Source organism: Mixophyes fleayi, chromosome 11, assembly GCF_038048845.1.
Source record: "Mixophyes fleayi isolate aMixFle1 chromosome 11, aMixFle1.hap1, whole genome shotgun sequence".
NCBI lineage: Eukaryota > Metazoa > Chordata > Amphibia > Anura > Limnodynastidae > Mixophyes > Mixophyes fleayi.
The window spans coordinates 81527839-81546055 of NC_134412.1; the positions used below are offsets into that span (position 1 = coordinate 81527839).

At 40.7% G+C, this 18217-nt stretch overlaps 1 protein-coding gene across 3 annotated transcripts in view; it reads right to left on the reverse strand.

The window, feature by feature from the left end:
• The window catches only part of VPS13D (vacuolar protein sorting 13 homolog D), a 169742-nt gene that overhangs the window by 22911 nt on the left and 128614 nt on the right, over positions 1-18217 (reverse strand). For all 3 annotated transcript variants that reach the window (XM_075189940.1, XM_075189941.1, XM_075189939.1), the window contains 2 exons: positions 15143-15275; positions 13576-13771 (listed from right to left, as the gene is read on the reverse strand). In XM_075189940.1, coding sequence (XP_075046041.1) covers positions 13576-13771; positions 15143-15275 — 329 coding nt within the window. The remainder of the gene's footprint in view (positions 1-13575; positions 13772-15142; positions 15276-18217) is intronic.

Genomic DNA, 18217 nt, shown 5'->3' on the forward strand with positions numbered 1-18217 from the left:
GGGTTAAATATGACAGGCATAAAGTTGAAAGAGTGCAACAACCAGAGTCTGCCATTTTCTATGGTCTAGCATGGTCATAATAACATGTAAGCCAATGATTACTGTTGGACTCCTGTATGCGTTCAAAACTACAATACAAGTTTGTGAACTTATCTGTTAGTGATTGGCAAGAGGCTGTTTTATACTGTGAGGGAGGTTAGGGATAGGCTTTGGGAAACAGGGGGGGGGGGGGATAGGATTGGTCAAGGTATTATTATTACTACCTGATGCTGGACACAGATGGGAAAGGCCATTGTACTGCATTTAGGATTTGCAGTAAATGTCATTTTTAATAAATAAATAAATATATATATATATATATATATATATCTACCTCAGCACAGATTATGAGGCAATAGAGGAATTAAGTCGAGCCACATTCCAGAGGCCATCAGAAAACAAATCAACTAGACAAGGTATTCAGGAATGCAGTAAACCTACCAAACTAAATAAAGTGAAAGAGCCGCCAAATGTAAAAAAAAAAAAGATCATGCAATATAAGGTAAAGGTTCCATATAGTGACAATATTGATATTTGTAATTCTGGGCAAATGTTATCTAGAAAAACATCAGTCTATTCTCTTCTCTAATCAGCCATTCCCATCTGTGGTCTTCAATAGGCTTCTAGATAGGAAGTATTGGGTGCAAATGCAATTTTTCCCCACAAATCACAGCTTTATTAAGTATTTGTAGTTCAAACAGACTCCTGAGATCTTAAGTATATATGTGTGATATGCAACAATACAACATTCATTAAAACACCACTAAAACTAAACCATACCTGTCAACTCTCCCGGAATGTCCGGGAGACTCCCGAAATTCGGGTCAGTCTCACGGACTCCTGGGAGAGCTGGCAAATGTCCAGCATCCCACTGCTGCCACCACTAAATGACGCGATTCGCGGTGAATCAGGTCATTTTGGCCCCGCGACAAAACGGCATTTCCGTCGCGGGCGTTAGGGCCAAAATGGCGCGTTTTGCCGCGCCTGCCCCTCCCGCCCTCCAGCCACGCCCTCTTCCCGGAAAGAGCTTCGAGAAGGTAGGTAATTATGAACTAAACTATTAGCGCACCTTCAGACAACCTTGTCATTGAATTGCACATGCCCTGTTGCAGCTTTTACTAAATCCCTGGGTTTATCTTTTGGGTCTCCTGATTTTTTTCACCAGCACCTTTATATCACTCAGGTAGAGTTGCTTATCTTTGCATCCAGTGCAGGTGAGCTCTATCGCAGAACAACCCCCCAACCAACTCTGCCAAGATGATATAATGCGACAGTGAAAACACAGAAGAGAGAAACCGTACAGCAATGTGTTTAATAAAGGCTGATGGAGGTGGAAGCACACCTTTAATAAATGCAACGTATATTTACCGTACATACGCTATGAACACACAGTGGGGCCTGAGACATTAAGGAGAGCAAAGCAAAAAAAAGGAGTAACTTTGCACCTTGGCAAAACCATGTTGCGTTGGAGGGGGGAGGTAAATTTAAAATGTCATGGCAGATTTATAATTGGGGTAGGGCATGTCCTAGATCAACTTTAAATTTCAGTGTAGAAATAAAGTTATCAAGTATTTGTGCCCTATGTGACAAAAAAAGGCAGTATTTTCTTTATGTGCAAAATAATAAACTAATTTGCACCCCTTGCATCTTAACATGGTTTTGCCCAGGATCAAACTTGCTCCTTTTTTTTTGGTTTGCTCTCCTTAATGACTCAGGCCTATAGAAGTCACAGTTTACTTATAATACGAGATACGAAGGTGAAAAACAATATTGACATTGCTGTTTACGTATTCAGCTACAGAAGCTGATAAACAAACAGAAATATAACTAATTGAATGGATAAATAATAAAAAAAACAAAATATTTACTAGGTATTTATATAACTTGAGTACTGAATGCTACTTGACTAATCCTCTAAATAGAAACCTACAATGAACTGTGACTTCCTTGTACAAGAAAAAGATGTATGTGCGAGCCAGGCACTCTGTGTAAGATAATGTCACAGCGGATTAACACAAGCTAGTTTTCGGTCTGATCCTCAGTGCTAATATGGAATGTGTAATTTGTAACAAGAAGGGCTCTTATTGAGCTTCCCTGTGCTCATCAGGCTCACGCTGTGTAAAGAAATGTAGAGGGCTCACAGGTATTTTGGCAAATGCAGCTCCGGGGAAGGTATTACCGTCATGTGGGGTTACTGGCTGAACTCTGCTTGAACCTGCCTAGCATATCATTTACAGTACACACAAACAATTGTGCTATGATCACCTGCTTCAGGCGCAGGGTTCAAAGTAAGTTCGTGTCCCCTACACACCTTTATTTCCCCCCCTACATGGTACATTTCCTGAAAATGGCAATAGCCAGCCACAGAAAGGAAGCTGGACGGCATAGATGGACCAGATATAAGGTAAATCCAGGCTACTTAAACACTGTCCTGCATCCATCATTCTCAGACGCACATATAGAAACCGCGACTGGTCCTCCTGCGTCGTTGTTTTACTATATATTGCCTTGTTTCCCAGGAGACTTTAGCTCTGCGCGCTGGGCTTTCTCCAGTACAGCAGGAGAGCTGTGAGGTGTCCAGAAGAGAGCTTGCAGTCCGACAGCTGGAAGCTCAGTTTAGCTGTCAGATTATAGTGCTCCTCCCTGGGCCAACTCATACGTCACAGCTCTACCACTACCTAGGAGAGAGCGTTTTATGCGGTCAGTTATGGGAAACATTATTTTACCCACTTATTGCACAGTGCAGAAGGAGCTATATTGTCAGTGCAACATCATCATCATTTATTTATATAGCGCCACTGATTCTGCAGCGCTGTACAGAGAACTCATCCACATCAGTCCCTGCCCCATTGGAGCTTACAGTCTAAATTCCCTACACACACACACACACATACACAGACTAAGGTCAATTTGATAGCAGCCAATTAACCTACCAGTATGTTTTTGGAGTGTGGGAGGAAACCAGAGCACCCGGAGGAAACCCACGCAAACACGGGGAGAACATACAAACTCCACACAGATAAGGCCATGGTAGGGAATTGAATTCATGACCTCTGCGCTGTGAGGCAGAAGTGCTAATTTGGGGCACAACTTTCTCAAATGTTTCCATAGCAGGTTCCACAGCCCCATAGTTCATGCGACCACACATGGTGTCATTTTGGTTGTTTCCTTGATCAGGTGTGTTTGGGCTTATCCTGCGCAATCCAAATCTAAAACATTTGATTGGGTACCTCAGAAGTCAGGTGGAATGAAGACCCCCAAACCATGTGTGTAATTATTATCATAGATTTGTAGGCGCCACAGTGCTCCGCTGCGCCGTACAGTAGGGAAAACAGGAGATACATAAAAAAAGGACAAACAAGGCAGACAAAAAACACACAGACATTAAAACAAAGGGTATGGAGGACCCTGCTCATCAGAGAACTTACATTCTAAGTGAAAGAGGGCACAGATTAAACAAGAGGAGCGAGTGAGGCTCAGAGTGGAGATTGGGATAGCTGTGTGTAATCATTATTTGCATAGTAATGGCAGGAGTGGATGGCTGGGTTGCTACCTATGTAAGTCACGATACTGCAATCTGGTTGATTTTCGTGACCACAGAACAACTAAGGCAATGAATAATATGTGTGGGGAGCAATACAGGCAAAGATTTGTAATGATGTACAGAAAGGAAACGCATACAGAACCAGGGTACATGTGCGGCCGCTGGCAAAGCTGCTCACAGAAAGTTGTCAAGGCCGACCGGAAGCTGCAGGGTAAGCTTAAGTGCTGGACATAGAAGTGGTTCATCAGATCAGTAAATCATAGCGATGTGGTGAATATGGGCCTTGGAGATAAAGGGGCACAGCGATGTCGGCCCATCAGATTCAGTGGCCCACGCTCTGCTCTTGATCTGGAACTAAAAGCCTAAACGGAGATCCATTGCTCATGAGCTGGCCTCCCATGTTGACTCAGAAGAACATAGCAGGGCATCTGGAGGATACAGGGTTCCGGTGGTGGAATGTTACGACACTACTAATAACCAATTAACAATGTGAACTGTATGTCCTATGGGCTTTAAAAAAAATCCAAAAATCATAACAAATCAAAATAAGTGAGCTTAAGCAATTTGCTAGCATATAATATCAAATAAACATTACGTTGTCTACAGTAAAACATTCTCTAGGTTGACATTTACTGCTACACAAGTAGTTGTGTTACTTAAATGTCTTCACATTGTGGAAGCTTGCAAAGGCCTGTTCTTAGCTTCATTATTCTTACTATTTATAGTCCACCCACCTTAAAATTGTGACATGAATTAGTTCAATAAATGACCACCTCTTATTCTGGTAGTTCTTGATTGTACGCATACATTTAATCTAAGGTAACTCAGAAGATTCAGAGTCCACCAACAGCACTGAGCAGTAATGTCAGCCTCAAATTAAAATGTTACAGGAAGACTGAAACAAAGACCAACATATTTGGGCCGATCCTTGACCACACAAATGGGTGACAAAGGTGGATGAGATGTGGCTGCTTGGACTGGAATTTGTGATAAGCAGAGTTAGAAAACCAGCCCTATTGCAACATTTTAATAAATAGACCGGATAATCTGGTTTCTTTCCATCGGCCAGTCGCAGCGAATGACACTGTGGGCCGTGACCTAGCTATGCTCCTACGAAGAGGAATTCTAAAACTACATTGTCATCTTTAGAATGAATCAATTATTTATGTGCTGTTGAAACCTTGTTTGTTTTATTCTTAGGGTTATGTTTTTAAGAACATTCACATTTAAAACATGTGCTGCTTTTTAAAACATTGTCTCTGCCTCAAGAAAAATATCAGTGTTAAAACAACAACCTTAGAGAGTGATGAAATGGTTTGGGTTGAGTTATATGGTACTGATGTGTTAAAATAGCTAAAGACAACATTCATATCAGCAAGTCTTTCAACGGCTCTTAATATAGGAGACGTAAGGCAGCAATGGACGAGATGGCAGGGTAAAGACACATACATTACGTTTTGCATGGCCAAGCTAAAGATTAATTTCATGGTGTTCTAGACTCATATCTAACATTTTTTGGCCTCCCTAACAATTGTCTATGTGAGAACTAATGTTGTTGGAATTAAAAATGACAACATACCTAAATTCATGGAGCTTTAATCTGTGGCGGACCCAGATGTGGGGGGGGGGGGGGGGGCATAGGCGATCGTGGCAATCACCCCCTTCCTCCAGCAGCACTCTATACACCATTAAATTGCAGCCGAGAGGTGCGAGCAAACCAAAGGAGGGGACGGAACAGTTTTGCTCAAAATTTTGGACAATGTACAGTAAAACAGATTATGTTCTAAGTCAATGTTACACCCAGGGCCGGATTAAGACATTATATGTGGTATAGGGGTACTGAGAGGCCCCCATTCATCAAGTGACTCCTCATAGTGACACACACGTCCTCCCCCCTCCTCATAATGACACACACATGCCTCCCCCACATGTCCTGACCCCACCTCATAATGACACACACGTCCTCCCCCCTCCTCATAATGACACACACACATCTCCTCCCCAAACACGTCCCGCCTGTCATAATGACACACACATTTCCCCCCCACCTCAGTCCCATTGTATCACCTCCGCAGGCTCTGCTCCTCCTCTTCATCCCTGATAGACTCTGGGCGGTACCTCTGTCTTCTTAGCTGTTGTCAGTGCGGGCACCTTCTCTGTGCACTGCTTAGTGTTGTCAGGTCACATGAGATCATAGTCTCACATGACCTCCTCACTACGCAGGCTGCGCGCCCGGACTGACAGCAGCCTGGCAGCTAGCAGCATTAGATTTGCTGTTAGCCGCATAACGGGAGTGAATGGCTGCATATTGTGACAGTCGGGGGCGAGGCCACCCCCAATCGCTAGCATGTATTGTGGAAAAAAAATAAAAAGGCTGCCACATTCAATCTTTGGGGCCCCCATCGGCCCGAGGCCCCTGGGCTACAGCCCAGAAAACCCTGCAGTTAATCTGGCCCTGGCTACACCAGAAGCAGGATAATAACATTTCCATCGGTCTGAGCAGAGCACTTTTTGCACAGAGAACATCAATAATGCAATTGCCAACTGTCAAATGTTTTTCTTTTCCCTAAATGGTAGTCCAAAAGGTACAGTAACTTGGATATAGCACATCTATATGTGGAATAACATTAGATTAGATTTAGTTCAGATAACGTGATATAGGACAATGCTATCTTTATTTCAGACAATGGAACTTTGAGTTCATGTTTCAATGTCAGTATATTTTAGCAAGCCAAAATGGAAAAGGCTTAGATGTCGATGGCTATAATATTATTTATATATATATATATATATATATATATATATATATATATATATATATATATATATATATATATACATATATACACACACACATATACATATATACACATACATACATACACACACACCACTATAGTTCATAAATAATTTTTCAAGACAGTATTTAAAGAAAAAAAAAAGAAAAAAAAAAAAAGTAAAATCAAGTTTGAGTCATGTTCCCCCAAGACAGTTATTTTATTCCAGATTCTTTTTTTTACACAGGAAACCCAGCTGTAATTTGAAATGTATTGTTCTGGGCTTTGGAGGGTTGGGGGAATATTTAAGAGTTCAGCCAAACAGAAGGAAAAGTCCTTTCATTAAAAACAAGGCTTTTGAAGCCTTAGAAAAGGCAAGGTCGTAATTCTGAACACCACACATCACCATGGTCTGGAGCGCTTAATTTACAACCGTTGTAAAAACGGATGCCAGCCACCTATATATGCCATAAATTACACTTTGAACAGCCTGCGACAATGGAAGAACAAATTGTAAAAGAGAATTGAAGATGCTTTGTGGCCCCGACCACAACTGTTTTTCATTAAGTGATTGGTTCTACAAAGGTTCTTTGTAATTAAGGGAAGAGACAACATACAAATATCAACTTGTTATCTTAAGTCCTGCTGAGTTTTATAGCTCACCAACCAATCGGCCATCTGTAGCATTGTCACCACTAGTACAAGTTCAGCTTCTTGACAGAGCAAAATAAGTCAGATTTGGTATATAAAGGGCTGCTAACTTAATGGAAGTTAAATCAACATGACAATGGTCTTACAAGTTTCGGATACATTTCCTCCTCTAAGACTCCTCTCACTCTAACATGCAGTATCTTCCATTCTGCACCTACCTACATGAAAGTGTCCACTGATATACCAAGAACCTACACCAAGACTTGATGCTGTACCTATAATCTAGAAGGTACTATAGCAGGAGTGAAATAGTGCAGCCCAAGCCCCATAGCAAAATTTGGGTAAGGGCCTGTCCTCTAGCCTCCCGTTCCTCCCCTCTGGCATACATGTGACCTCACTGGGCATTCGCTGGACTTGTGCATGCTCAGAAGAACCACATTTTTGTTCCTAGGAGAACAGAGGCCTTGGGGGATAGGGTGGGGTATCTCCCTGCAGTGGTAGTAGTTCTGCCACTAGACGAAAGCCTGTCCTATTACAATAAGCAAAACTCTTGAAGCTCATTCAAAGCACACATCTTCAGGTAAGCTTATCAAATTCCATAAATACACTGGCTTTGGGCCATCCTCCGTCACCTACACTACATCTCTGACATTATCCACAACACAAAATTACGCCAACGTTCTCTGGTTCCATCCCACATGAATATCATATTCTTCACACACTATCTCTCTTCTGTCATCGAAACCCTAACAATAAGTGGCTGATCCAATATACAAAATAAGAACTTGTATATTGCGTTTTATTTTCCTCCTTCAGATTGCAAGCTCTAGTGACAAGGCTCTCTCACCCTCTGTTTTAATGCATGTGGAATGGATAATTCATTTGTGCATAATTGTTCAGCATTTCGGAATATGCTTTATTTTTTAATAAATGAAGGATGATCATAAATATAGTGACCCAAAAAATCAACCAGGTCTCAAGAGTCTTTATTTTATAAGAGAATGGTCTCAAACCAGCACGGACTTAAAGAGGTGCTCCCCCAATTTCCACCTGTTTAGGTAGCGCCATTATGGCAGCACGGTGGCTCAGTGGTTAGCACTTCTGCCTCACAGCACTGGGGTCATGAGTTCAATTCCCGACCATGGCCTTATCTGTGTGGAGTTTGCATGTTCTCCCTGTGTTTGCGCGGGTTTCCTCCGGGTGCTCCAGTTTCCTCCCACACTCCAAAAAAACGCCATACTGGTAGGTTAAATGGCTGCTAACAAATTGACCCTACTCTGTGTGTCTGTCTTTGTCTGTGTGTGTATGTTAGGGAATTTAGACTGTAATCCCCAATCGGGCAGGGACTGATGTGAGTGAGTTCTCTGCAGTCTAGATGTTCCTTCAAATATACAACATAGTTGACATTTCATATTATTGTTATACAAATACTTTCCTTAACAAATGACTTACAATGTCCAAGAATTATTTCAGGAAACTGAAAAATAGGGACAATTCTTGGAGCCGACATTTTCAGGGACAAACCTTTGAAACCTGTGACCTTTGGCAGAGTTTGTGCTCATCTTTACCCCTGTATCAAGAAACTGGTAGAAAGCACATTTTTAATGTGTTCTTACATTGGATTCTTTTGTGTAATTTAGCCACAATTTTTGTTTGTTTTTTTTGTAGATTTTACTGCTGTGAGGTTAACGTTGCTGCCAATTAAACAAATGCAGAAAATGCACTATATCCAGACCGATTTTCCACTGTAAACTTTGTACTCTGTTTGACTCTGCTGTGGAATTTCAAAAGTGGGCTCTCCCTTCCATTTGGGCTGCGTTTTGTGACTTGAAATGCTATTTATGTTAAAGATCTTGTGTGACATTTTGTAGGCCCTGTGGGCACTTTATAAATCAAGCTGCTAGAAAACAAGAAAGGCCTGGCAGCACAGTCCTTCTGTGAGGGGGAAGAAAAGAACATAAAAATGACCGTGGCTTGACAAACAGCAGTCGGAGCCAGAAAAGGATCATTTGGAGCAGTATTAGAATTGGATTCCAAACCACACATAGCTGAGGAATGAACGAAAGCCCGGGGGGATTACGATGCAGCTCTGCCAAATGAAGTTAAAACACTTTGTTGTCCTCTGTTTCCCACCTCCCTGCAGGATTCTCCAGCATTTTATATTTCTCTTCCCTTCTCTGTGAATGTATGTGTGTGGTAAATATTATATACATATATGTGTACCGGGGAACTGAAAAATTAATTAACCTGCCCCCCCCCCCCAATAGGTAAACGGGTATAAATTAATAGATGGGTATAGAGCAGGGGCAAACGCAGGAATTGTAGAGGGGGGTTTCCACACCACGCCACCAGTGGGTGTGACCAGCATGCATTGGGGGCGTGGCTATAATTTTAGGCAGTGCTTGGCTGCTCTCCAACTCTTCCTATCCCCATAATATACATGGGCAATGCTGCGTGCACTACTGTTAGGTGCACGCATCTCTCCCTTTTCAAGCAAAGCCGTGTGAAGCAGGGGCAGGGTCCAGCCACCTCGATTATACAGTGCCCCAGGCTTGGAGGGGGTTTCCAGGCGCTAGGAAACCCCCCTCAGTTTGCCTATGTAGGGCATACATAAAGTGTAACCCGTTGCCTACAAAGTGGAGTCAGCCATTTTGTGAACTGAACCAACAGCCAGGAAAATGTGAGGATCTGATAAACAGTCAACACAAAGGTGTATCTAACAAAACCTTTTGAAAAGTGGAGGTGTTGCCCATAGCAACCAATCAGATTCTAGCTATCACTTTCTAGACAGTACTAGATAAAAGATAGCTAGAATCCGATTGGTTGCTATGGGCAACACCTCCATTTTTTTTTCTCCTGTTTAGATTTGATAAATCTACCCCAAAATGGTGGCCTCCATTTTGCGTAGACAACCGGTACACTTAAAGAGCAAGTGCAAAAATTACTCGCAACACTTTTTTCCTTTCTCTCATGTCAGACAACAGTTTGGTTGCTGTGCTGTGCCTTCCTTAGTAACCATCCTCATTTGAATGTAACTTTTTTGTATTACTCAACTGCATACTATTAATATAGGGGTTTCCATAAACTTTAATTAAAATGGGTACACAACCTAACAGATGACTGAGACCTGTGAGTGAAGAACCAAAAGTACAAAGTATGTGGAGGATCATCAAGCTCTACCTACGATATCAATGATTTGGGTGGATTCTGTTTATTGATTACATATGTACAAAAAGTTGAGCTGAATGATTAGTGATGGGATTTCCTGCCCTTAGCAAAACAACCTACAAATAAATTCTTATGCAACCCTACAGATTCAAAATCATTGCAACTTTAATCACTCTGTTACTGAAAGAGCATGCGATTGTGATTGTAGAGTCCTAAAAAAGACAAAACACAACTAACTTTTGAATTCTAAACAAGAAAACGCCAGTTTATCCCGAGGTGGGTCAAACTCCCAATAAAGCATAGTCCAACACAAGGGGGGGCAGGGGGGCATCTACCCCCTAGTCCGGTCTCATAGTGGGCTACCTTGGGCTGAGTCACAATTTTTTTCCTTTAAAATGTACCTAATAGGCTGCTGAGTCGAGTCTTGCCCCCCGGGATAAAACTTGCCAACCCTCCCCTGGTCCAATAGTAATTGTACTGGATATTCCAAACACGTCTCACCATGCAAAACTACACTTCTGTGCCTCAAGTCCAGGCTCCTTTTAATGCTAGATAACATGTCTTTGTCTATCTTGTAGGGTGCTTCAGAATATTGTTGCGCCTTACAAATCAACAATTCTAATAACATCCTGCTGGTTCCGGGTTGGCACTGCATGCTACTGCAAAGCATACAGTCCAGGGCCGTCTTTCCCATTGGGTACAATGGGCAGGTGCCCGGGGGCCCTGCAGCCCAGGGGGGCCCATCGGAGGCAGCAAAAAAAAAAAAAAAAAAAAAACCCTGGGAAAAAAAAAAAAAGACAATACTTACCTTGCGGTCATCTGGCGATCCGGCTCCCTCCCTGGTCTCCTCCTCCGTGCGGCGCTCGCAGTGCATGTTGGGAGTGATGTCATCACGCCCGCCCGACATCCATTGCGGAGCGCGACGGAGGAGGAGACCATTGAGGGAGCCGGATCGCCAGCTGACCGCAAGGTAAGCATTGTCTTTTTTTTTTTTCCAGGTTTTTTTTTTTTTTTGCTGCCTCCGACGGGCCCCCCTGGGCTGCAGGGCCCATGTATGTATGTATATATATATATATATATATATATATATATATATATATATATATATATATATATATATATATATATATATATATATATATATTATATAATAAAAAATTTTTTTTTAATATATATATATGTATATATAGGGGCCCCGGTGCACTGCTGTGCTCGGGGGACCCAAGATGTTGTTAAGAGGGCCCTGATACAGTCCATAAGATTCTTTTCCATTAGGGGCTCACTTAACAATTCACTGTTTAGGATGCAAGCCATGTGCCCGTGTTTAGACCACAGGTTACATCTCAATCATCTTAAGCCTCATCAATCTTCATCATCCATGTTGCAGCCCAATTTATCTGTACACGTCAAATAAAAGCATCACACATCTTGTAGGACTACTACCGAGTCATCTGAATAATTAAATACCAACTTATATGCCACTTATAACCACGTTAGACAACAATGGTGCCAAAGCGGAACCCTGTGGTTCAATTAGAGTAAACCATAAATAACTCCCTGGGAAGAATCATTGAGCCAGTTACACGTCCAGGTGCATGTAGTATCCTCTATATCAATTAGTATTAAAATGTATGTGTTCAATTGATGGGAATAATATATAAATCATGAAAATGGTTATGGAGCTGTCGGATGATTTGTGTTATATTCTTCGTTATAACACCCGTTTCATATATACACGTATGAGGTCATTGATAATTGACGATATTAGCAATTTACTTATATCCCAGTGTTAAAAAGCATCATATTATAGATTATTGATTAACGCGATAAAGTATTTTGTTTTTTTAAAGGGGTTGTCCAATTTGTGATAAACCTCCCCATATTCATACCCAATGAGCTAGGATAACACGGATAAGAATCTGCAGATCTTGCAGTTTGACAGTCTAAAGATCGGACAATTGTGGATAAGGAGTATAAAACAGGCACAGGCAAATCTAATTGCAGTAACTATTAACAAACAGCTCCCAATGAGCGAGATTGTCTTAACTCACTCTGAAAAAATATACGTATAGGAAGTGCAAAACATACATACAGCAATACAAAACATATATACATAACTATGTTCCTCAGATTGTACTTAAAAATCTCTTTCATTTTAAGACATTTAAAAACACATAAAATAAAATATCCAACAATTTCTACAGAAGGGATAATGCTGTATTCTGTTGTTAGCGACTGCTTAACAACGCGCCATAATTCCTACTCATTTTGTTTGCAAAAAGCCTTGACAAATGCCTTGAACCGACAGCAGGCCAACTAGAGAGGGTTGGGGCCCCCGGCTTCCTCCTCCCCACACCGGGGCCCCACAGCTCGCTGGTGCCACCTCTGGCTTGCAATATTGTTTTATTGACAGAAAAATTACAGCGAAACGCGTGTTGGCGTTTCTTGCTGAATGCCCATGTCCTTTCATTTAAATAAGGAGGTTTCAAATAATAATTTAACTTCGAACAGGCAGCCTTAGAATGCGGTCAACCACAAGGGATTAGATATGATTGATGGATAGATAATATATGGACAATGCTACATTTCTTATTACCCTGTAATCTATGAGAGATAAGAGAAACTCATTAGGCAAAAAAAAAAATCTATACTAAAGTCTATAAAAAGAGTAATAGTGAGGGATATATTTCTTTAAATAGTTTTGTAATGAACCTGTGTTAAAACTAGCACACCAAAGTGTTAGCATATTATTGGTTACAAGAGGAAAATAGAATAGCTTTGCGATCAGAACTTTTTAACACAATAGACTTACACATCCTTATCCCTCTGAATAAAAAGTTATACGCTCTATATTGTTTCGGAAGAGCAGATTAAATTTATTTGTGCATAATGATGCAACAATAAAAACTTAATTAAATCTGTAACAAAACACATTTAAATCTCCCCAGAAATAAGGGGAAATTATGAATTAAGAAAGGAATTTAAAGACGAGCTCATTCTAAGTACCTCACAAATATATTTTGATAAGGACGATATTATAAGAATTATACATCCTAACGTGGCATCAAGTGCGTTTTCACGCACCATATTGTATTAGCACAATAAGTTATTTTAATAGTTTGCAGTCTTCTAATTTTCTATAAGGATTTTAACTAATAAATAAAAAAGTTTTGATTTTTATAATTAACTCCAGGGAAACAATGGCAAGTTAAGCAATCCTCCATTATAGTGCCCCAATCTAGAAAACTCTTTGCTCTATGCTTTTTGTGATATGTTTAGTAGTTTACAGTTGCACCTTTCCATAAGAGCTGTGGAAGAATGAACTAATACCTAGTTCAAATAACTGGAGAGAGAACAGCCGGAAATTATATTTTCTTTACCCTTTCATGAACTGACCTGTGACCGCTGAGAGAGGCGGTGTCTCTTACTGCCTGGGCTGTTTCCGAGGCAAAATCCAAGGCTCCCGCCACCGGCTTCGTTACGGTTCCCACCAGACCTTTGCCTAAACCCGAGATGAAGCCACCTAGACCACCTTCATTTTTGACACCTTCCACCGTGGAGGTGATGACGCTTGTCAGCCCGCCAATAATTCCTGTGGGGGAAAGAATAAAACTACTTACAGCCATACTGCTGGCTTGTGCTATATTGTTATGTGGTAAGTGCTCTCCACCATACATAATATGGTTAATACAAGACACTGACAACTGCTGTGACCATATAATAACAGAGCAGCCATAAATGCATAATGCAAATCTATAAATGCAATACCTAACACTAACTGCTTATTAATGTTCCTTTTAAAAATATTGTTCAAATAAAAATACTTACAAAGCATAAAGTATATACGGAGAATAGCATCCAGCAAATAGAAGTATATCGGCATGCTTGGAACTTTATGGCTAACTTTTTACCGTTATTAGGAGTGTCCCAAGATCTAAGCATTGCGTTGCAGGGGAAGTCCCAGTGGGCAAAGCTGTATTTTTATCAAATATCTATAGAGAAACCCTTTATTGTTGTTAAGACACCTCTACTAGATTGTTGGCGAGCCCCCCTGATGCCCCAAGTGCCTGGTACCTGTGATGGGGTAAGACAATGCGCTGTTTTCAATGTCCCCCCAGAACCTCCGTGTACACTAACCATTGAAAGGTTCAAGTGACCTTCTGCTCTGCGTGGACCATCTCTTTTATATTTATAATAGAGCTTACACAGCATGGTTATTGTAAAAGAGCTGTGCACCTTAAAAACAATAGAGGTGACGACACACAAAGTAGGACATCTGCATACCTATGCGGATAGTGGAAACAGAATCAGTAGCGCACCATAGGAGAGCTAAGGGCATAGCCAGGTGAAGGCAAGTCATGGACGGATGATGGAGGCAATCCTTATCACCTCACTAGGTAAATAACCACAGCCCACAGCTACATTTCAGAGCGTCAATACACCATATAACAGGCACTGCGCCAGAACAGTAGGAGCAGCGACATGACGCTGTTCACGAATATGGAACAAGACGAGTAGCGGTAATGTTCAGTTGTCTATACATAGAACCAAGCCTTACTTACAGATTTGACGCATTCTAAACAGCAAGGACTCCAGTGTACAGAACTTTGTAGCTACCATATAAATTGGCCCAATAAAAAAAAATATACCTTGCGGTTTTCAAAAATGTATACTGAAAAGTTTCCACACCAGCTTTTTAATACGCCCTCATCATGTCACCCTTTGCTTTGTCAGCTCAGAGTTTCACCCAGAGTCCTTCAACCACATAATATGATCTCCTGCTATGAGGAGCAGGAAGTCTGGTGTGCGGAGGAGAAATACTTCCCCCATGAAACACAGCCTACTGACCACAACTTCAGTTCCTAACATACTTTTACATAAATATTTTTTATCTTTATATATATAAAGAGTTAGTAAATGAAATTATGGATATTTATATTAAATATTTTCCTTAGCGTCATACCATGAGCAAGCCCATGGATCCCAGCAACAAGATGCTCCCCGCTGGTCGCTGCGTGATAACGGATATATTCTCTCTCTGTCTGGTGTCTGTTGTCCATAGTCTTTCCTAATCCATCAGAAAGGGTTCCTGCAAACTGCAACAGAAAGCACAAGGTTATCGCTCAATATAAAAGTATATAATTGTCTTTAAAAAAAAAGACCATAGAGGACAAGACTAACAATTCAAATGACTACGTCACAATAGCAGTACTGTAATCAATAAAGGGGAAATATAAGCCATATAGGTTATACGTAATTTCACACAGACTTCAATTTCCTGTAAACGTTCAATAAATACATGTACGCAAGTTAATCTGTACTTTGATAAAATGAATTAAAGTGTCACTAGCAACACCCACTGACTACTGAAAAAAAAAGTGCATAATTCATATTATTATTGTTTAGTTATATAGCGCTAATCATATTATGCAGCGCTGTACAGAGAACTCATTCACAGCAGTCCCTGCCCCACTGGAGCTTACAGTCTAAATTCCCTATAACACACAGTAGTGTCAATTTTAACAGCAGCAAATGAACCTACCAGTATGCTTTTGGACTGTGGCAGGAAACTGGAAGTACATGGGATTGGTTCCTCTGAGTGCATCAATGACCCCAATACCCACCAGCATTAGCATTGAGCGTTTTTGAACCATGGCACTGTGTATTTCCTGCTGCCAATCATGTAAATGCTCATGGTCACCGCGTATCTAAGGAAGCTGCATTTGACATGTGGTGTAACTGGCATTTTTCATTAATAAATATTGTCACTATTTCATCTTAGTCTCCACTGTCCACAATCAACTCTCCTCCGCTTCCCCCTCCCGGTGTCCTGCCATCCCATCTAAAATGTAAGCTGTCTCAAGTACGTCCTCTTTCCTAGTGTTTTCCTTATGTAGCCATGCAATTTGTAAATGGGTTTTAATTTTAATTACCGTATATACTCGAGTATAAGCCGAGGCACCTAATTTTACCACAAAAAACTGGTAAAACTTATTGACTCGAGTATAAGCCTAGGGGTGGGAAACGCAGCAGCATGTTGAGTTTTGTGTCTTGCGCTCCCCCCCCCCACCCCACACACACTTTTGGCAGTTCTAATGCTAATCTCTCTCCATTTCTGCGCTGACTCATATACCCTTATATGTTAGCAAGGAGAGAGAGAGAGATTGGATTGCGGGGCACTATTAGGGATTAATAAAACAGAAACTACGATACGCACACACTATTTTTAACAACATGAACGTACATTGTTCACCGATTGATTACAAGTCCCTATACAATGTAAACTATGCATAGTTACCTTGGAAAGAAAGTGTATCATGTTCCTTGTATTAATCGGTGACTTTCCCCATTTATCTAACGGCATTTGGAACGCACGTTTGCATTCCAAATGCCTAACTTCCTGTCGGAGGTTAAGAGCAGAGGGACTGGAGAACAGGGACTCACTCGAGTATAAGCCGAGGGGGGGCTTATTCAGCACTAAAAAAATATGTGTTGAAAAAGTCGGCTTATACTAGAGTATATACGGTATGTAAATTTTTTGCTTGTATTTATGTAATTTTGTACTTATGTAATTTGTCATATTGTATCCCCTAAAAACCTTTATGGTGCTTTATAAATAAAAGATAATACTACTACGACTAATAAAGAACAAACTAAAAAACAACAAAACATATGTGATTAAATTTGTTATCGGATTGTCTTAAAAACAGTGAGCCTTTTGTTAAAAAAATAAAAATGTAATGTTTATATTTGGGTCAGATACACAGGGCGCATTCTGACCTTAGGATAGCATCCACTAAAGTACATTAGATAAAATTGAGAAGATCTAAATGGAATGTCCAATTTCCACTAGAAAACCTGAGCATGACCCTAAAACGATCAGTGGCTACGTTCCAATATGCACTTCAAGTGGCCACTAGAGAGTATTGAACGAGGGCAGAAAACAGCAATCTCTTCCCAGAACACGGTTCACCTACAGTGCACGACCGAGCCGAAAAAGTGTGATCGTTATTTAATTCTGAAACTCCACCATGTCACCGGGATGGCCAGAATCTGTTAATCATTGATGCGTAGGACGACCTCATATAATTTCACATATTCCTCACCTCATCTGTTGTTCTTAACACAATAGGGAATTCAATACAACAAGATGACATTAACAATGAAACCCAAAGCTTGCAGATAAAGTTTTTTCATTTATAGAACGTACAAAAATAAATGTCTAATTAACAGGTCTGTGGTCCAAACACATTTACATGATTTAAACATTTGGGGGTATATTTACTAAACTGCGTATTTTGAAAATGTGGAGATGCTGCCTACAGCAACCAATCAGATTCTAGCTGTCATTTTGTAGAATTAACTAAATAAATAACTAGAATCTGATTGGTTGCTAAAGGCAACATCTTCACTTTTTCAAACACGCAGTTTAGTAAATATACCCTTGGTCTGTACAAATAAATGATACACCACTGGAATAACGTATTTATGGGGAGGCATTGCACAACATGGTAAAGAGCAAAGTCAAATACAAAGTACAAGGTCAATACTTCAGGTGAACTAATTATTTTGGTCCACTGTTGCTCTATCCTTCTCAATAACTTGGCCTTTATTGTGGATTTCAAAGGTTTATGGTGTTTTGGGCTGTGCATTTCATTATACATGTTACTATGGTTACATTACTGAGGAGATACATGCTGTGATCATCATCATTTATTTATATAGCGCCAGCAGATTCCGTAGTGCTTTACAATTGGGAACACACAGTAATAAAACAATACTGAGTAATACATACAGACAGAGAGGTAAGAGGGCCCTGCTCGCAGGCTTACAATCTATGTGACAATGGTTTGATACACAAGGGTAAGTGCTACATCATATTGAATATTTGTCCAGCGAGAATGCAAAGGTTGCAAAGTATTTAGTGGGCTGTATGCTCAGTCACACAACTATATTGGTCAGAGGGTTGTTGTCTTGTGTTAGCTGTCTAGGGGGTGGTAATAGGGTAACCTAGGGAAATTAAGAGGGTGGTAGAGGA